A 20,142-nucleotide genomic window follows, 5' to 3' on the forward strand; every position below is an offset into this window, starting at 1 on the left:
TATGGGTTTTTTACCTCTCTTCCTCAGATTGTGAATGTCAGGCAGATCCAGGAGGTGTTTAGACAGTTCAAAGTGATTTTAAGGTAAGTCCAGAGATCCCAGAGTGGTCTGGGTTGGGAAGAACCTTAAGGATCATTCCATGGGCAGGGACACCTCCCACTATCCCAGGCTGCTCCAAACCCCTCCAACCTGGATTAAAGGTTCAGACAAGGGGATGGGACTGAGCAGAGCTAGCATGGTTTGATGTGGACCATTAAAAGGTGCTGTAAATTATTAAAATAACCATAAAAAAGCTTTAATGTTAAAGAGCCCTAAAGGAATGCCATGGAAAAGGAGAGGAAGAGAGTGGACAAAGGTTATCATGGGAAGCCTGGGAGGGGTGCTGAGGGATAAAACCACAGGTAAAAGGGGTTTTTCTGTGGGAATCTGCCTTTGGCAGGGCTCACAGGTGGGAAAGGATTCCTAAAGGGCTGTTTTTTCCTTAGCCAACAGGAGGAAGAACTGGAAAACAGGCTCTGGAGCAAGTATGGGGTGGGATTCATGCCTGGGGCTGGCTCCATCTCCAGCTCTGATCTGCGTATGGAGGAGGCTGAGGAGGAGCAGGAGGAGGAGGAGGAAGAGGAGGAGGTAATACCTGGGGCTTCACCTGGCCCAGACTCCACCTGAGAGCTGGCTCCTTGGTGCCAAAGTGGGAATTGTACAAAGCACATTTTTCCCTGTTGAAATCAAACCCAGAAATGTCACTGGGGTGAGTTTGGCAAAAAACGTGTCCAGGGCAGAGATGCACCATTAACAGAGAGGAATTCCAGGCAGCAGAGGGATTAATTGGGCCCTTTATCTGCACAGAATAATTTAGGAAATGGGAATTAGAATCCCAGAAAGGTTTGGCTTGGAAGGAACATTAAAGATCATCCCATTCCATGGGCAGGGACATCTCCCACTGTCCCAGGTTGCTCCAAGCCAAACCCAGCCTGGCCTTGGACACTTCCAGGGATCCAGGGCAGCCACATCTGCTCTGGGAATTCCATCCCAGGGCCTCCCCACCCTCCCAGCCAGGAATTGCTTCCCAATATCCCATTTTAACAGTGCCCCTTTCAGTTTAAAGGCCCCTCAATGTCCTGTACAATGCCACCTCCAAAGTGACCTGTGTGTCACTGGGCTGGAGAAGGTGAGGCCCTGCCTCTGCTGAGATCCCTTTTTTAATCCTAATAATGTCTGGAGCCAAGTGTATAAATCCAACCTAATCCATGAATCCTCCTGTGGGCTCTCACAGAGTTTTTAATTCCCACATTAGGCTGTCCCAGGGGATGGAGGAGCTGCTGGGTGAGGCCTGGAGAGCTTCCATGGTGTCCAGGATGGGATATTCCTCTGTGTTTCCATGTTTCCATCTTTCTGTGTTTCCATGGTGTGCACAAATGGGATATTCCTTTGTGTTTCCGTATTTCCATGGTGTGCACAAATGGGATATTCCTCTGTGTTTCCATCTTTCCATGGTGTACATAAATGGGATATTCCTCTGTGTTTCCATCTTTCCATGGTGTGCATAAATGGGATATTCCTCTGTGTTTCCATATTTCCTTTCTGTGCTTCCATGGTGTGCACAAAGGGGATATTCCTCTGTGTTTCCATCTTTCCATGGTGTGCACAAATGGGACATTCCTCTGTGTTTCCATTTTTGCTTTCTGATCTTTCAGGCTGTGCACAAATGGGATATTCCTTTCTGTTTCCATGTTTCTTTCTGTGCTTCCATGGTGTGCACAAATGGGATATTCCTTTCTGTTTCCATATTTCCTTTCTGTGCTCCCAGGCTGTGCACAAAGGGGATATTTGTCTGTGTTTCCATATTTCCTTTCTGATCTTTCAGGCTGTGCACAAATGGGATATTCCTTTGTGTTTCCATCTTTCCATGGTGTGCACAAATGGGATATTCCTCTGTGTTTCCATGTTTCCATCTTTCTGTGTTTCCATGTTTCCATCTTTCTGTGTTTCCATGGTGTGCACAAATGGGATATTCCTTTCTGTTTCCATATTTCCTGTCTGTGCTCCCAGGCTGTGTACAAATGGGATATTCCTCTGTGTTTCCAGATTTCCTTTCTGTGTTTCCATGGTGTGCACAAATGGAATGTTCCTTTCTGTTTCCATGTTTCCATCTTTCTTTGCTCCCAGGCTGTGCACAAATGGGATATTCCTTTGTGTTTCCATGTTTCCATCTTTCTGTGCTTCCATGGTGTGCACAAATGGGATATTCCTTTGTGTTTCCATGTTTCCATCTTTCTGTGTTTCCATGGTGTGCACAAATGGGATATTCCTCTGTGTTTCCATATTTCCTTTCTGTGCTTCCATGGTGTGCACAAATGGGATATTCCTTTGTGTTTCCATGTTTCCATCTTTCTGTGTTTCCATGGTGTGCACAAATGGGATATTCCTTTCTGTTTCCATCTTTCCTTTCTGTTCTTCCCTGGTGTGCACAAATGGGACGTTCCTTTCTTTTCCAGGAAAGTGCAGCTGACCAGGAGGAGGATTTGGAGGTCGATGCAGGGACTCTTGAGATTGGAACTCCTCCCACATCCCCCGTGTCTGATGGGGAGAAGGAAGCTGATGAGTGAGTGAAGCAGTCACACCCCTCTCCTTTACCTCTGATAATTGTGGAATCATGGAATTGTCAAAATTGGAAAATCCCTCCCAGGTCATCCAGTCCAGCCATCCCACAGGCCACCACTGACCATGTCCCCAAGTGCCACATCCACAGGGATTTCAAATCCCTCCAGCAATGGGGACTCCACCCCTGCCCTGGGCAGCTGTGCCAGGGCTGGACAGACTTTTTGGGGAAGGAATTTTCCCGATATCCAAATTGAACTCCCCTGTCCCAGCTTGGGGCTGCTTCCCTTGTCCTGTCCCTGTTCCCTGGCACCTCCTGTCCCCCTCAGGGCCTGTCCCAGCTGCTGTCCCCAATCCTTGTGGCACCCCACAGTTCCCAGTGCCCAGCTGTGGTCAGGCAGGAAAGTGCAGCCATGGAGGAGGGAATGGAGGGAGCTGCCAGAGGAGCAGCAGAGGTTTGGGGAGGGAAGGGGGAAGCAGCCAGTGCTGAGCAGAGGAAGAGCCCTCAGTTCACAGACTAAACCCTGCTTGGTTCCTCCCTGGCACTTCCCCAAAGTCCTCGTGGAGGGAGCAGAGGAGCCACCAAGGCTTTGGTATCCACGTGACCCCTGGGCTCTGCTGGGCTGGTTTGGTTTCAGGAGATGTGGCAAACACTCTGAATGTGTTCCAAATCCCAAATCACACTCTCCTGGTCACAGCATCCCTTAGGGAAAAACCCCCTGGGAGGGTCCTGGCACAGGATCACAGAGCAGCTGTGGCTGCCCATGGATCCCTGGCAGGATTGATTAAGTTTGGATCACCTTGGGACAGTGGGAGGTGTGCCTGCCATGGCAGGGGTGGATTTTAAGGTCCCTTTCAACTAAACCCATTCCATGATTCCATGATGATTCTATTTCCATTCCCTGCAGTTGATGCTGGAGGGGTTTGTGGAGGGACAGGAGCAGGGAGCCAGGCTTGGTTTAACTCTGGGCTTGGATCAAATCCCTGGGGATTCCTTTTGGGGAGGGTTAACCTTGGTCCAGGTGTGCCCAAGGCTGGGCAGGGTGGGACTGCTCTCCTGGGGATCCTTCTCATGAGAGCTCCTCCAGCCTGGCCTGTGTCCCACAGTAACCAGGGCACTCTGAGGATGAGGACTTGTGGGCACAAGGCTGATTTCATTCCTTGTCGGGGAATATTTCCCTAGAAACTTTGGTGGAAGCTACCTCAGATCAGTTTTGAGCTCAGCAAAGCCAAACCTGCAGCGAGTTTTGGTTCCAGATCCCTCTGGTGAAGCAATGAATGAATCTGGTTTGTCTTTTTCCCCCTGGCAGGAAGGAAAAAATTGGGAGCCCTTCTCCTGAGGCAGGTCAGGATGAAACCTCATCAACCAAAAGTCCCACCAAGGATCTGGAAGAGGAAGAGGAAGATGAAGAGAAAGAGAAAGAGAAGGAAGAAGAAGAAGAAGAAGAAGAAGAAGAAGAAGAAGAAGAAGAAGAAGATCAGGAAGAGGAAGAGGAAGAGGAAGGAGATGATGAGGACAGTGATGAAGAGTGCTCAATCCAGTCTTCTGAGGATGGCCAGGATGCCCAGAACCTCAGGTAGGTTTTCCCTGGGAAGGAGTAAATCCCCATTTTCCAGAGGGTGCTTTGCACTGGGTTGTGTTCCCTGAGTGCAGCTCCAAGGCCAAGGGGAGAGATTTGGGGATCTGCAGGAATACAGGACAGGAGAGGTGATGGGAGCCCCACATGGTGGTGGTGGGGTCACCTCTGTGCTTCCAGCTCTGCCCTTGCCACTTGCTCTTGAATATTTAAAACCTTCAATTAATTTAATTTCTTTAATTTTATTTTATTTAAATTAGTTTAGTTCTTTAATCTCTGAAAACTGCAGCATCCCTTTGGTGAGTGGGAAAACTGCAGGGAGACTTCATGTGCAGCCAGAAATCCCCACAGTTATGGAAATGGAGCTAAAGAATCCTGGAATTCCAGGCTGGCTTGGGTTGGAAGGGAATTTAGGGATCATCCCATTCCACCCCTGCCATGGCAGGGACACCTCCCACTGTCCCAGGGTGATCCAAACCCCAGTGTCCAGCCTGGCCTTGGGCACTGCCAGGGATCAGGGGCAGCCACAGCTGCTCTGGCAATTCCATCCCAGCCAGGAATTCCCAATTCCCAATCTCCCATCCATCCCTGCCCTCTGGCACTGGGAGCCATTCCCTGTGTCCTGTCCCTCCATCCTTGTCCCCAGTCCCTCTCCAGCTCTCCTGGAGCCCCTCCAGGCCCTGCCAGAGGCTCTGAGCTCTCCCTGGAGCTTCTCCTCTCCAGGGGAACATTCCCAGCTCTCCAGCCTGGCTCCAGCTCCCTGTGCTGGTGGATCTGTGGCAGCCCTGCTCTGGGGTCTCACCTGAGGGACAGAATCCCCATTCCCTGGTGCCCAGGCTGGGATCAGCCCAGGATGTGGATTCTGGCTTGCAGCAGGGCAGTGAAGCTGTTGCAGAATTCCCTCCTGGAGCTCCTCACCGTGTCCCCATCCCCTCTGTGCCCTCCCCACGGGGTTTGTGTCCCTCTGGGGCTCCCAGGGCTGGCAGGAGAAGCTGCTGCAGCTGCAGGAGGCACATCCAGAGCCCTCGCAGCAGCTGGCAGCTGGAGCTGTGGCACTCTGCCCAGGGGTGTTGTTTACAGCCCTGTGCCAGCTCTCACAGCCCTGCAGGAGCTGGAAAATGCCCTTAAGAGGGCACTGATGAGAGGCAGGAGCTGCAGATTGGAATGTGGAGCCCTCTGGGCACCTGCCTTGGAACAAAATGAGCTTTAAAGTTCCCTCCCACCCAAATAATTCCATGATTTTCTGTCTGTTCTGCTCCCAAAGCCATCCTGCTCTCCAGGAGTGTCACCAGCACAGAGCAGCATCTGTGCACTGTGACATTCTCACATTCTCCTTTTTCTGCCTGGGGTGCCTCATACTGGAGCAGCACCAGGTGTCCCCTGGGACACGCTGGCATCAAAGCCACTTCACAGAAAAGTCAGGAATGGCTCTTGGAATTCTGACTTGGGAAACAGGCAGCACTTCCAAGGCCTGGCAGCAGTGCTGAGGAGCTGGCCAGAGCTTGGAGCTGTGGGTTTGGCTCCAGAGGGGGCTGATCCTGCTGGGAATGCAGCATGGGCTGAGCACAGGAGTTTGTTTAACAATAGGGAGGAACAATATCCATTATTTTGGTGAAAATTCAGCCCATGAAAGGCTGGCTTTCCAGGGAATACTCAGTTCTGAGGCATCTCCTGAGGAATATGGTGTCTGTGGGTGTTGGGGTTGGCATGGGAGCAGTGCCAGGGACCCCAAAGGAACCCACAGAAATCCCAAGGACTGGGGAGGCCACACCTCAAATCCTGAGAGGAGTTCTGGGCCCCTCACCACACTGAGGGGCTGGAGTGTGTCCAGGGAATGCAGCTGGAGCCCCAGGAGAGGCTGAGGGAGCTGGGAAGGGGCTGGAGAATTCCTGAGGGAGCTGGGAAGGGGCTGCAGAATCCCTGAGGAGCTGGGCAGGGGCTGCAGAATCCCTGAGGGAGCTGGGAAGGGGCTGGAGAATTCCTGAGGGAGCTGGGAAGGGGCTGCAGAATCCCTGAGGAGCTGGGCAGGGGCTGCAGAATCCCTGAGGGAGCTGGGCAGGGGCTGCAGAATCCCTGAGGGAGCTGGGAAGGGGCTCAGCCTGGAGAAAAGGGGGCTCAGGGGGGCCCTTGTGGCTCTGCACAAGGGGACAGGGACAGGAGGAGAGGGAAGGGCCTCAGGCTGGGCCAGGGCAGCTCAGGATGGAAATTGGGAATGTTCCTCCTGAAAAGGGGCTCTCTAACCCTGGCACATCTGCTGCCCATCCCTGCAGGGATGTGACATCCACATGGATGTGGCACTTGGGGACATGGCTCAGGGGTGGCCTTGGCAGTGCTGGGGGATGCTTGGGCTCAATCTTGGAGAGCTTTTCCAACCTGAATCATTCCCTGCACGCTGCAGGGCAGCACAGAGTGAGCTCCTGTGTCTGTGTCTGCTTTCAGGCCCCTTCTGTCCAAGCAGCAGGCCTTTGAGGTGTTCAAGAAGGAGACTGGGCAGGAGATCCACAGGATCTTCAGGGACAACAAGAGAATCCTCATTGCCAAGAAGAAGGCAAGCCATTCTGTGGCCCAGAGGCTCAACAGCCTCAAGGAGGAGGTGGAGACAACCAAGGAGGCTCTGGAGGCTCAGAAGAAGAAGCGGAGGCAGGAGGGTGAGGAGGGAGCTCAGGACAGGGGATGGAGCTCTCATGATCTGATCCAGATCTCATCCTTGTTTGATTTAATTTAATTTAATTTAATAGAGGAAATTGCCCTGGGATAGGGCTTTGCCTCTGGATTCCCAATATTTCCTCTGTCCCTATGTGATTCCCAGGTTCCAGAGCAGTTTTGGGTGGTCACAGAATTCCAGAATGGGTTGGGTTGGAAGGGATGTTAAGGATCATCCCACTCCACCCCTGCCATGGACAGGGACACTTTCCACTGTCCCAGCTTGCTCCAAACCAAATCCAAGCTGGCTTTGGACACTGCCAGGGATCCAGGAGCAGCCACAGCTTCCCTGGGCACCCTGTGCCTCCCAACCCTCCCAGCCAGCAATTCCTTCCCAATATCCCATCTAAGCATTCCCATTGATTTTTTTCCCCTGGGAGCCAAGTCAGACCCTCCATCAGATCAGGTGTGACATCTGCAGAGCCCTGTCCCTGCTCTCCACCCTCAGCAGAACCTTCCCTTCCTTTTCTCCCCCTCCAGGAGATTACACGGATGAGAAAGGACAGGTGATCATCGATGAGAACGAGTTCTCCCTCATTGTGAGGCTGAAGGAGCTGAAGGAGGAGCACAGGGCTGGCTTTTCTGAGCTGAAGGACCTGAAGGCAGAGATCCAGTACTGCCAGCAGCTCGTGGATAAGAGCAGGAAAAGGCTCATCTCAGGTACAGAGCACCAGGGCTCAGCTGGGATAAATCCAGACTGGAGCACCCCCAAACATCGTGGGATCCCACAATGGTTTGGGTTGGAAGGGACCTTAAAGATCATCCAGTTCCAATCCCCTCCCACTATCCCAGTGGCCCTGGACACTTCAGGGGACACACAGCTGCTCTGGGCACCCTGTGCCAGAACATCCCTACTCTCCCAGTCAGAAATTCCTTCCCAATCTCCCATCCACCCCTGCCCTCTGGCCCTGGGAGCCATTCCCTGGGTCCTGTCCCTCCATCCCCTTGTCAAATTACCATTCTCTGTTGTCCTTTGTCCTGTTGCCTTCCAGGCTGGATTTTGTCCATAATCAGAAGGGGTTTTCTGACCTTACCTTGAATTTCTGCAGATCCTCTCTCCCAGATAATGCCCCTCTACTCCTTGGTCCCACCCCTACATAGGGGAAAAGCCTCCCACAAGGAATCTTACACTGCTGACCCCAATCTCATCCTTGATTTGATTTAATAGAGGTGGTGGTTAAGGAATTGCCCTGGGATAGGGCTTTGCCTCTGGATTGCCAATATTTCCTTTGTCCCTCTGTGATTTCCAGCTTCCAGAGCTGCAGCTCTATCAGGAAAGGGAGCTTGGCCACAGCTCTGCCAAGCTGGGAGTGAGGAAACCAATGGTCTTATTTCCATCAGGGTTTTGAAGTATGCAGCAAGGTTATACCCAGTGCAGATACAGGGTGCAGAAAGGAGGAAATCTATTCAGAGCTTTGCCCAGCATCCCTCATTCTCTCTGTGCATTGAGTTGTGAAACCTGTAAAAATAATAATATATGTGCACTAAAAATTAAAGGCTTCATCATAATGCATGAGTACAGGGGAGGAAAATGAAGGTTTGTGCACGTGCAATCATTGAATAACTTTCTAAATTGCAGCATCTTGCTAAAGCCGCAGAGGTTCAGGCAAATTTAGGGAGTCATGGAAAAGGTCTAAAATACTCTTCTGTGCAGGAGTTGCCCCCTGCAACATGATTTCATTTTCATTTCCCTACAAATTCCTGCTGGGTTCCACCTTGAAATCTGTGGGTTCCAACTGGCCCTGCTGCACCCCTGGATCTGCCCCTCTGAGGGAAGCCAGTCCCTGTAGGAATTCCAGAGCCCCAAACATTTGGATGCAGCATTTGCCAGGGGACAGCTTGGATCCATCAGAGCATCCCACGCAGGAAGAAATGGAATAATCATTCCATGGACAGTCATTCCCATCATTCCAGGGATAATCATTCCCATAATATTCCAGGGATGAGCAGGACCCAATCACAGCTGTGCCACTGCTTCCTGCTGGATCTGGCTTTGGCATTTTTGGGTGCTCCAGATGTTTGCTGTTTGTTCAAACGTGCAGGACTCACCCAGATGAGGAGTGGAGAGCCCTGGGAAATGCCCAGGATTGATAAGGACACAATTCCCACCTGCTGTGTGTTCTCACTGCCTATTATGGGATGGCAAATGGCTGTGTGGGATTGAAATCCGAGCCCCAGCCATGCTGCTCATTCCAAAGGGATTCTGGGGACAGCCAAAGCCTCCTTAAATTCACTTTTCCAATGGTTTAAACTCCAAATCCTGGAGTTCTGAGCTCCTGTCTGAGGGTTTAGGAGCACTGAGATGCTGGCTGATCCACAGGGACAAGCAATCCATGCTGGTTTTTGGGTGATGAATTACAGCCATGAATTGGCCCTCTTGGCTTTGCAGAGTTTGAGATCTGGTACAACGAAAATTATCGAATCCCTAAGGATGTGAAGGAAGCTCTGGAGCCTGGTGGGAACATCAGACCTGGGATGATTCCCATCAACAGAGTCATGTCCCTGGTGAGTTACCCCAGAGTTCTGCTGGTTCTCCTCAGGAGCCACGAGTGGGGTGTGAGGGAATGAGGGAGCCTGTGGAAGGAGGAGGAGGAGAAGGAGGAGGAGGAGAAGGAATGAGGCACAAAGGGGATATCTGCAGCCACATCCTGCTGTCACATTCCCTTCACTGTTTATGCTAAATCAGGGCAGTGACTGAGGCACCTGGGCATCTGTGGGACACCAGGGACTGGGCAAAGTGCCTGGGGGTGCAGGGTTTGGATTCCCAGCCTGTGGGATCCCAGCTTTGCAGCCAAACTGGTCGGTACCAGTCCTGTGGTGGGAGCCATGTGGGGACCTGGCTCTTTTCTCATCCTGAAAAGCACATTTCTGTTCAGCTCCCCATTCCCCAGAATTCTTGCATCTAAAACAGTGTGACCAGAAGGGGGAATTGTGCACCTCTGAGGTGAGACCCCACCTGCAGAGCTGCCCCAGCCCCAGGGCCAGCAGCACAAGGACCTGGAGCTGCTGCAGGGCTGAAGCCAGGCTGGGAGAGCTGGGAATGCTCCTTTTTCCTGTGGGAAAATCCCAACCCTTGCAGGTTTTTACCCAAAGCTGCTCCTCCAAGGTGTGGAAAGGGAACCTCTCACCTGCAGCGTTTTCCTGGCTGAGTTGGTGCTTGGTGCCACAAAAGGGATGGTTGTCCCAGGTGTGTGTTTTGCACATGGAATGGGGAATGCTTTTCCCTGGCAGGATGAAGATGAGCAGGACAAGTTTGAGCAGGTGCAGGAGAAGATGCTGCCAGACTGCCCGGGCTCCGTGTCCTTCTACAGGGCCAGGATGAGGACAGATCAAAAGGTAACCCCAGGGAGAGCCCCAGCATGGATTGGGATGGAAGGGACCTTCAGGATCATCCAGTCCCAGCCCCTGCCACGGGCAGAGACACCTCCCACTATCCCAGGGTGCTCCAGGCCCCATCCAGCCTGGCCAGAACAAATTCACCCAGAGAGAGCTGGGAATGTTCACCTGGAGAAGGCTCCAGAGACACCTCAGAGCCCTTCCAGGCCCTGAGGAGCTGGAGAGGCACAAGGGATGGAGGGACAGGACACAGGGAATGATTCCCACTGCCAGAGGGCAGGGATGGACGGGAGATTGGGAATTGGGAATTCCTGGCTGGGAGGGTGGGGAGAGACTGGGATGGAATTCCCAGAGCAGCTGTGGGTGCCCCTGGATCCCTGGCAGTGCCCAAGGCCAGGCTGGATTTGGTTTGGAGCAGTCTGGAATAGTGGAAGGTGTCTCTGTCCATGGAATGGGGTGGGTTGAGATAAGCCTTAAGGTTCTTTCCAACTGAAATAATCCTGGGATTCCATGAAAACATCTCAGACATCTTTTCAGTGCTCTGGAGAATTTCCTAGGGATTCCTGTCCTCTCCTTGGAGCCTGCTGGGATCTGCTCTCAGCAGAGCAATGCTGTGTGATGGGGATTCCTGTTCCCTCCTTGGAGCCTGCTGGGATCTGCTCTCAGCAGAGCAATGCTGTGTGATGGGGATTCTCCCAGCTCTTTCCAGCACCCCTTGGAAAGTCTGAGAAGGAATTTGGTTTTATTTTTTCAGGAAAAAAAAGGTTTTTTACAGGTGAGAACTGTGCTCTGAGAGCCGAGCTGAGCTCAGTGACCCCTTTGTGTTCCCTGTTCCCAGCAAACCTTCAGCAGCTCCCTGGATTCCCTCCAGAGCATGCACAGGAAACCCGGACTGCTCCCGGATGCTGACAAGAAGAAAGCCCTGACCTTCCTGTCCATCTCATAGCCTGCATCCCAGCATTGCCCAAGGAATGGCACCTCAGGAAGTGCCCCCTGCTCGCGTCCACCATCGATTTATAAAAATAAACAGCAGGAGAAGCGACCCACACAACCTTTGGGCAGGCAGGGAGTTACTGGGGATCGATGGCGCTGTTTGGACAGGACAGGAGCCAGGCAGATCCAACAGCACCTCTGGTGTTCCTGAGCCTCTGGAAAAGGCAGGATCACAGCACAGAGGCTGCTGTGGGTAACCCAGGCTGCTCCTGATTCCCTCTCTCCTGGTGCTGGAGCTGCAGCTCTCCTGGGCTTGCTCCCATTGGAGCAACAAGTCATGGCTTGGCCTGTTGGATCTGCCTGGAGAAGGGAATGAAACAAAGATTCATTTCTGGGGAACCACGGAATGGTTTTGGTTGGAAAAGCCCTCCAAGATCAAGTCCAACCATTCCTCAGCACTGCCAATGCCACCCCTGACCATGCCCCAAGTGCCACATCCACAGGGCTTTTCAATCCCTGCAGGGATGGGCACTCCACCCCTGCCCTGGGCAGCTTTGCAGAGTTTGAGATCTCTCTCTTGGAGAGCCCTTTCCATGAGGAACATTCCCAATATCCCACCTGAACCTGCCCTTGAGGCCATTCCCTCTGGTCCTGTTCCCTGGGAGCAGAGCCCGACCCCTCCTGGCTCCAACCTCCCTCCTTCCAGGGAACTGCAGGAGCCAGAAGGTGCCCCCTGAGCCTCCTCTTCTCCAGGATCAGCCCCTCCAGCTCCCTCAGAAGGATTTGGGATCTGGCAGGAGAATGCCGAAAGCCCCAAAGTCAGCACCCCCAGCTGTCAGAACATCCTGCTGCCAAAACCAGCAGCAGCCACGGATGGTGGGAGCATCCCCAATTCAGGCACCCCAGATTTTCCCCAGGACAGCCCCAGCTCCATGGAGAACTGGGAAAGGGAACGGATCCATGGGCTCGGTTTGTTTGAATTTGTTGGAGCTTCCTTCTGTCCCCACAACAGCACCTGGCCCCTGGAAGGGCACTGGAGAACATGCCAGAAATCACCTTTTCCTTGTCATGATCCAATTCCAGAGGTTCCAAAAGCTGCTGGGAATTCAGGCCAGGCTGGATTTCCCAGGAAAACGCTTCCACACGACTGGAACTAAACCTTCCTTTGTCCTTCCCCATATCCACCCCTCCTCTGCTTCCCACCTCATCCCTCCTGCCCACACCATGCCCCCAAATCTGGAAAAATCCCCAAAATCTGAATATTGGAATCTGTAAATGTGGTTTGGAGGATTCCATGCTGGGTCTCCTGAAGTGCTCCAGCACCATTCCATGGAGGAGCTCTCCCAGGGACTGGGAAGATGGGAAATGACCTGTGAAAGGAAAAAAAAAGGAGTTTTAGTGATTTTTAGGGCAAATGGGGCCTGGAAGAGCCCCAGGGATCTGGTGCCAAGGGGTGCTGGTGTCCAGGTGTGATCTCAGGGGGTGATCCTGGGGGTGCTGCTGATCCTGGGGTGATCCTAGGGGTGATCCCAGTGTGATGCTGAGAGATCCTGGGAAGTTCCTGCCTGTCCCATGAGTGATCCAGGTGTAGCCCTGCTGATCCTGGCAGTCCTATAGCTCACCCAGGTGTGGCCCTGGTGATCTCCCATCTGCTCCTGGTGAGATCCTGAGGATCCCAGGGGTGATCCCAAGGAGATCCTGCAGCTAATCCTGGTGTGGGACCCAGAGGAATCCCGCTGAGATCCTGGGAATAGCGTGGCTGAACCTGGAGTGGCCCTGGTGATCCCAAGGGTCAGCCTGGTATGGTCCTGGTGATCCTGGGGAGATTTAGTGATCCCATGGCTGATCCTGGCGATCCTGGGAGTGACCCAGGCATGATCCTGAGGCGATCCTGGAGGTGCGGGGCTGACCTGGAGGAGATCCTGGTGGTGCAGGGCTGACCTGGAGGAGGTCCTGGGGGTGCAGGGCTGACCTGGAGGAGATCCTGGTGGTGCAGGGCTGACCTGAAGGAGATCCTGGTGGTGCAGTCCTGACCTGGAGGAGATCCTGGAGGTGCAGTCCTGACCTGGAGGAGATCCTGGAGGTGGAAAGGCTGACCATGAGTTCCTGGTGGTGGTGCAGGGCTGACCTGGAGGTGCAGGGCTGACCTGGAGGAGATCCTGGTAGGGCAGGACTGACCTGGAGGAGATCCTGGTGGTGGTGCAGGGATGACCTGGAGATGCAGGGCTGACCTGGAGGTGCAGGGCTGACATGGAGGAGATCCTGGGGGTGCAGTCCTCACCTGGAGGAGATCCTGGAGGTGCAGGGCTGACCTGGAGGGGATCCTCTTGGTGTAGTCCTGACCTGGAGGAGATCCTGGAGGTGCAGGGCTGACCTGGAGGAGATGCCGGCAGTCCCGCGGCTGATCCCGGTGTGCCCCGCTGACCCTTCCTGGATCCCGGTGGGATCCCAGTGACACCCAGGCCGATTCTGGCGTGCCCCCGGCCATCCCTGCCATGATCCCAACACGGTCCCAAGAACGTCCCGGCGGTGCTGCGGCCGATCCCGGTGGGATCCCGGTGGCACCGCGGCCGATGCCGGTGCCGGTGCCCGCTGTGGCCCCGGCGGTCTCGGGGGCGATCCCGCTGTGTGCCGAGCAGATTCCCGCTGTGCCGCGGCTGCTCGCGGCCCCATGCCGGGCCCGATGCCGGCGAGTCCCGGGGCTCGGCGGCCGCTCCCGGAGGGCTCCGGGCGCTGCGCGGTGCCGCGGGAGGAGGAGCCGGCGGCCGGGGCGGATCGCGGCGGGGCCGGGCCGGGCTGGGCGCGGGTGGCGGGGGGGCCCCGCCGGACCATGTGAGGAGCCCCGACGGGGCGAGCGGGGCCTCCCCGGCCAGGGGGCACTTGCGGAGCCCCGCGCCCGCCCACCCACCATGGGGGATTTCTACGACCCGGAGCACCCCACGCCGGAGTAAGCGCGGGCCCTCCGCGGCCTCGGGCCCGCCGGCACCGCGCGACCGCCGGCAGCCGGGCCGCTGCCCCTTCCCCTTCTTCCCGTTCCCCTTCCCATTGCCGTTCTTTTGCCCCTGCCCTTTCCCCGTCCCGCCGCCCTTCCCCTTCCCGCCGTCCTCGCGCCGGTCCGGGGTAGGCCGCGCATCCCCGGCCTTGCGTGATGGCCGCGGCCGGGGCGGGCGCGGGGAGGGCGGGCAGGGAGCGCGGGGAGGGCGGAGAGCGGGCGGCGGGAGCGGCGGCAGCGGCCGCGCCGGGGGTGGCGGGTGGGCTCGGGGGCCGTGTCCCCCTTGTCCCTGGCCGTGTCCCTTTCCCTGTCCCGTCCCTGCCTGGGGTGCGCGGGGGGAGCCGGGCGGAGCGTGCGGACGTGTCCCGGCCTCCCCGCGGGGCCATTTTTCTGTACCTTCTTTATTATTATTATTGTTATTAATGCCGTTTTTCCTAGTTACCGAGCCTCCTCTTGCTTTTACCCCTGAAATTCTCTCCCCTCGGGCGGCCCTTGCCCTGACCCCATTTTCTGCCAGGAGGAAGGAGCCAGGCAAGGGGGAGCAGCCTAATGGCCGGGAACTCTGGTTCTCCTTTGGATGGGGAATTTCACCAACCCACTCCCCTGGTCCCGCCAGGGCCTCCGGCTTTATCGCCTCTCCTGAGAAGTCACTCCGTCCCTGCTGGGTTTCTTCCCCCACACCCGTTTCCCGCTGGTTCTCAACGCTATTTTTACATTTTTAGACTTCCTTGGCGAAGGATTCAGGGGCTCCATAAACTTTGCCAGCTCTGGGGTGGAAGGAGGAGACATCTGGCACGGAGCACCCCCCAAGCGACGGCCGGATTGGAGGCACAGCTAAACATGGTGGTTTTTTTGAGCAGGGACAACAGAGCAAACCTTTTTTGAGTGAGTTCTGCCTGTGCCCACCTGGAGCAGCTGAGGAACAGCTTCCCCTTGTTGCAGCTGAAACGGTGCTGGTGGCTGAGCCTTCTAAAATTAGTGAGGAATGGAGGATTTCCTTTGGAGTGCAGGTTGTGTTTTGTCAGATGTGGCTCCCAGGATGGAAGTAAATCCTGGTTTTCTTCAGCTCAACTCTGGTGGGATGATCCCTTCCCGGGAGACCCTCTGGGTCCAAAGGACTCTTGTTCATCCCAAAACTTTTAGGCTAATTCAGGTGTTTTACCTTTGTTGTTTGGAGCCTGTGGAGGGACCCTCGTGCCCGGGATTGATCTGGCACTTGCAATTTGGTGTCCAAAAGTGTCCAAGTTGTCTCAGGTCGCTGTTTGTTATCTGAAAATACCCAGTGGCACCAACCTGGGCTGTTGAAAGGAGCTGGAGCGGCTCCTCTAACGACTTTTTAGTGGAATTATGGATTAATTGGCCTGATTTTGGGGTTTCCTTGGGGTGAGTGTTGCGTGTTGGGACTCAGGAAGTTTTTGGGAGGTGTCCTGGTGTTTTCAGGGTTGTCGTTTCCCCATCCCCACCTCAAATCCCGGCGTTCCCTCTGCGTCCGAGCCGCGTTCGTTGGTGGCGCGCCTTAATTGGGATGTGCTTTCCCAGCACAGAGCTTTTCCCCGGAGAAAAGGATCGTTTGGGATAATTGGCTGGAGGTTTTTAGGAACATCTGAGGATCTGTTGGGGTTTGGGAAGAGTGGAATTCAAACAGAGCCGTGCTGGCTGTGGGGTGTTTGTGGCTTCCCCCATCCCGTACGCGCCGCGGGGTGGGATCAGGAGGGACGTGCAGGGTTGGTTTTTTGGGATGAGTTGTTTTTGTACCTCAGAACGTTGGGATTGTGCTGCTTGGAGAGGTTTGATCAGAGCCCCGTGAATCCTCAGGCTCAGCCTTACTTTTCCTGGGAATTATTCACTGGATGGTTTGGGTGGGAAGGGGCCCTAAGGATCATCTCATTCCACCCTTGCCGTGGCAGGGACAACTTCACTGTCCCAGGGTGCTCCAAGCCTGGCCTTGGACACTTCCAGGGATGCTGCTGAGCTGGAGCTCCATGCTGGCTGGAGAAGGTGGATGCTGAGCTGGGAGCTGGACGATGGCGCGTCCATGTCGATGGCTTTGACTGGAATTTCCCTGTGGAAAGGAACTCTGGCTCACTTTTACCTCACGGGTCGCTCTCCGTGTCCACTTGTCAACCAGAGCTTGCATTCCTGGGAGCTTCAGTGTCCTGCAGAAAGAGCCAGGTCTCCTGGACTCTTTGGATGCTTAAATTTGGAACAGCCCAATTCCCAGAGCTCAGAGCTGCCACCACATTCCACATGGAGCTTCCCCGTGGAGCTGCCCATGCCAGCGTGGACCTGCTTAGAATCCCAGACTGGTTTGGGTTGGGAGGGACCTCAAAGCCCATCCAGTGCCACCCCTGCCATGGCAGTGACGCCTCCCACTGTCCCAGGGTGCTCCAAGCCCTGTCCAGCCTGGCCTGGGACACTTCCAGGGATCCAGGGACAGCCTAAACTTCTCTGGACGATCTGTTCCTGACGGGCATGGATGGATGTTTGTGTCCTGCTGTGAGCAGCAGCCACTTCAACTCTTGGTGCTGCTGTTTCCTGGAAGAAGATTCCAAGATCCTCCCCATCCTGAAGGTGCAGGAACCTCTTGGACCAGTGACACCTCCATGACAACATTGTCAGAGGAATTCAGACTGTCAGGAATTCAGACTGTCAAGGATTCCGAGGATTTGTGTTCCTTCTGTCATCATGGAAACTCCATTTATCCATCTGCTTCTGGAGGCCTCCCCAGCAGGAATTCAGCTCCCTTTTGTGGCAAGAAGCTTTTCCAGCCATCCTGGTGATCCTGGTGGGGCTTGCTGGGTGCTTTGGAGGGTTGGGATTTAGGATCAGGGTATGGAATATTCGCTTGGTTTTGTTAACGTGACCCCATGTGCATTCAGACAGTCTGGAGCTCCAGGTTTTTGGTTGTGGCTGTTCCCAAGGATTTGTTTTTGATGTTCATTGGAGCTGTAGAATCTGCCAGGCTGTTCCATGTTGGTGTCACTTTGGGATGGTATTTTCTGGGAATCTGGATTCTGTTTTCTGCCTTTCCCTAAGGAAAACCATCCACGAGGTTGGTTCCCTCAGCACAAGCTCCTGGTGAATGTGCTGTGGTTAAACACCCACATTTGGATCCTGGAGCACGTTCCAATCCAATGGGAGATGCTGAGGGGAGGGAAAGGCTGAATTTTCCACCTGCATTTCCCTTGGAATGCTCCTCCCCTTTGTTGTGGAGGTTAATGATGATTCCAGGGGCTGTGGGATGAGGAAAGGGAGAAACTTGACTCTCGTTTCCTGAGCGTACCCATGGATTTTCCAGCTATAATGTGTCTGGAAAGTTGGATTATTTAAGGAAAATTCACTTTACGTGTTTGGCTTTGGGAGTCTGAATGGGGAATTTGGGATCCTGGCCTGGGACATTTCCAGGAATGGGGCAGCTGGAGCTTCTTGGGGCAGCCTGTTCTCAGATCTGCTGATCTGGGAATTTTAAATATGATTTGTTTGGGTATTTAGAAGGGAAGAGAAGATTTATCCACACCTGTTTTTAATGGGCATTTTTCCTTCCAGAATTTTAGAACTCCAGGAAAAGTCTTGAGGACATCCAAGTGTGGCTCTGGTTGATGGAGTGTTGGTAGAACAGGTTATTTTCTTTCTCCTTGATTTTTTTTCCCATTTTTTGGAGGTAAACTTCCCTAAAAATGCTTCCTCCCTGCAGCCTCACCTCTCCTGTGAGCTTCAGCTTTTTGGGATCCACCCCAGAGGCTGCAATCCCTGGGAATGATGTGGAGCTGGACCTAAAATTCAGGAGAATATGAGCCAGGAGTCAAAATTTGATCCCAAAATATTGATGTGAGGAAGGGGCTGGATCAGGAAGGAGCTGGAGCTTCTTGTGGAGCCTCATTTCCAGTGGATTCCCTCTGGATTCCTCCAAGATTTTACAGCTTCCCCAGCATCTTTGTAATTCGGTTTTTCCCTTCCTGTTTGAAATGCACCAGTGGAAGTTTTCCAGCTGGAAATCCAAAGTGTGTCATTCTCAGGTAGCAGGAAATAATTACAATTTCCAGCTTTTTGCAGCTGGAAATCCACCAGGGAAAATCTCCAGAGCCTGGTGCTTGGTGTTTGCCTGCACAACCCATTCCCAGTTTGGAATTTTATGGCAAATTTCTGGTGTAAGGGAGCATGAAAGGGATTTATTCTCTCCTGTGGAATTGAGAGCAATTCCCAAGATGTCCTTGCTCCTGCTGGGCAAAATCCCAGGACATTAAATTTCAGCTATAATTAGGTAAGAAATAAATCCTCTGAGAATTTCTATTTATTTCTATTTATTTCTATTTATTTCTATTTACTTCTATTTATTTCCATCAAAGAGTGACTCTGAGCTCAGCCAGGGCCTTGCAACGTTCTGTTTTATATTTTTTGGGTTGCAGGTTGCAGCTGCTCCCTTTTGGAATGGGATTTTAGGGTCACCTCGTGATTGGGAATTGCCTCCCTGTTAAATTTGGGATGAGTTTGGGCTCAGAATGGGATATTTGAGCCTTTGATGTGGTGAATTTTGGGAATATCCTGTTAAATTTGGGATGAGTTTGGGCTCAGAACGGGATATTTGGGCCTTTGATCTAGTGAATTTTGGGAATATCCTGTTAAATTTGGGGTGAGTTTGGGCTCAGAATGGGATATTTGGGCCTTTGATCTGGTGAATTTTGGGAATATTTGGTGTTGTGTGAAGTAGGAGTTGGTGGCACTAAAATTTCATGGTTTTCCTCAGGATTTTAGGGTCACCTCATGATTGGGAATTGCCTCCCTGTTAAACTTGGGATGAGTTTGGGCTCAGAACGGGATATTTGGCCTTTGATGTGCTGGATTTTGGGAATATCCTGTTAAATTTGGGATGAGTTTGGGCTCAGAATAGGATATTTGGGCCTTTGATCTGGTGGATTTTGGGAATATCCTGTTAAATTTGGGATGAGTTTGGGCTCAGAACGGGATATTTGGGGCTTTGATCTGGTGAATTTTGGGAATATTTGGTGTTGTGTGAAGTAGGAGTTCGTGACACTAAAATTTCATGGTTTTCCTCAGGATTTTAGGGTCACCTCATGATTGGGAATTGCCTTCCTATTAAATTTGGGATGAGTTTGGGCTCAGAACAGGATATTTGGGGCTTTGATCTGGTGAATTTTGGGAATATTTGGCGTTGTGTGAAATAGGAGGTGTTGACACTAAAATTTAATGTTTTTGCCTCAGTGTGAATCTCGGGTTGAGGGGACAGGATGGCTTCTGTTTTTGGGGATGTTGGGAATGGGTGCCAGCATCCATCTGTGTCCCAGAGAGAGAATTCCTTGTTTTCCAGGCATTTTGGGAGACAAAGGTGCCGTGCAGTGCCTGGGGGGGGTGATGTCATTCAGGCTCCATAAAATCCCAATTGGAATTTGCTGCCCCATTCAGGGAAAATCCCGCTGGGCTGGGGGATACCTGATAGGTCAGGGAGGGCTGGAAATCCTGGATTTCCCTGGATTTCCCTGGATTTCCCAGAAAAGCAGCAAGTGCTGGGTGCTGGGGGCCATTCCTGAATCCTCCCCCTCTGAGGGAGGTGCTTGCTCTGCTGCTCCACCACTTCTCTCCCTGATTTTTAGCACTAATCCCAAATTCTTCGCTCAGCTCAGGTGGAGCCTCAGCACCTCTGCATGTCCAGGTGCTGGGAACACAACAATTGTAAGTAAACTGGGATTTTTTCCCTGATTATTTATTTTATTTTAAAATCCTGAAATTCCTCAAGTTTTCAGGTTCCAGGACTCCCTCCTGAAATCTTTCTCCTGCTCAAACCTGTTTTAACTTAAATTGAGGAATTTACAAAGAGCAGCTTAAAAAAAGCAACTTAAACGTTGGAACTTTATCTGGGCACAGATAATTTTGGGATTTGAGCAAAACGATAAAAATTGGGGGTTTTTCCCCTACTATTCCCACTAATTCCTGCATTTCCAGTCCTGGCTTTGTGCTGGTAGTGGGAAATGTTTTGGTGGTGGAACT

General features: G+C 53.1%; 2 protein-coding genes across 4 annotated transcripts in view; both read left to right on the top strand.

The window, feature by feature from the left end:
* Nucleotides 1-12,353, top strand: part of KIF9 (kinesin family member 9) — a 26,665-nt gene extending 14,312 nt beyond the window's left edge. For both annotated transcript variants that reach the window (XM_054273158.1, XM_054273159.1), the window contains exons 15-23: nucleotides 28-83; nucleotides 486-627; nucleotides 2,496-2,602; nucleotides 3,909-4,175; nucleotides 6,615-6,823; nucleotides 7,359-7,538; nucleotides 9,268-9,383; nucleotides 10,110-10,214; nucleotides 11,053-12,353. In XM_054273158.1, the coding sequence (XP_054129133.1) occupies nucleotides 28-83; nucleotides 486-627; nucleotides 2,496-2,602; nucleotides 3,909-4,175; nucleotides 6,615-6,823; nucleotides 7,359-7,538; nucleotides 9,268-9,383; nucleotides 10,110-10,214; nucleotides 11,053-11,160 (1,290 nt within the window). In that variant the 3' untranslated portion in view covers nucleotides 11,161-12,353. The remainder of the gene's footprint in view (nucleotides 1-27; nucleotides 84-485; nucleotides 628-2,495; nucleotides 2,603-3,908; nucleotides 4,176-6,614; nucleotides 6,824-7,358; nucleotides 7,539-9,267; nucleotides 9,384-10,109; nucleotides 10,215-11,052) is intronic.
* A 1,602-nt stretch (nucleotides 12,354-13,955) lies between these two features.
* Nucleotides 13,956-20,142, top strand: part of SETD2 (SET domain containing 2, histone lysine methyltransferase) — a 55,461-nt gene continuing 49,274 nt past the window's right edge. For both annotated transcript variants that reach the window (XM_054273149.1, XM_054273150.1), the window contains exon 1: nucleotides 13,956-14,094. In XM_054273149.1, coding sequence (XP_054129124.1) covers nucleotides 14,057-14,094 — 38 coding nt within the window. In that variant the 5' untranslated portion in view covers nucleotides 13,956-14,056. The remainder of the gene's footprint in view (nucleotides 14,095-20,142) is intronic.

This window comes from Melozone crissalis, unplaced genomic scaffold, assembly GCF_028551555.1.
Source record: "Melozone crissalis strain CALT ecotype California unplaced genomic scaffold, PUWL_Pcris_2 ptg000016l_1, whole genome shotgun sequence".
In the NCBI taxonomy this organism is placed as follows: Eukaryota; Metazoa; Chordata; class Aves; order Passeriformes; family Passerellidae; genus Melozone; species Melozone crissalis.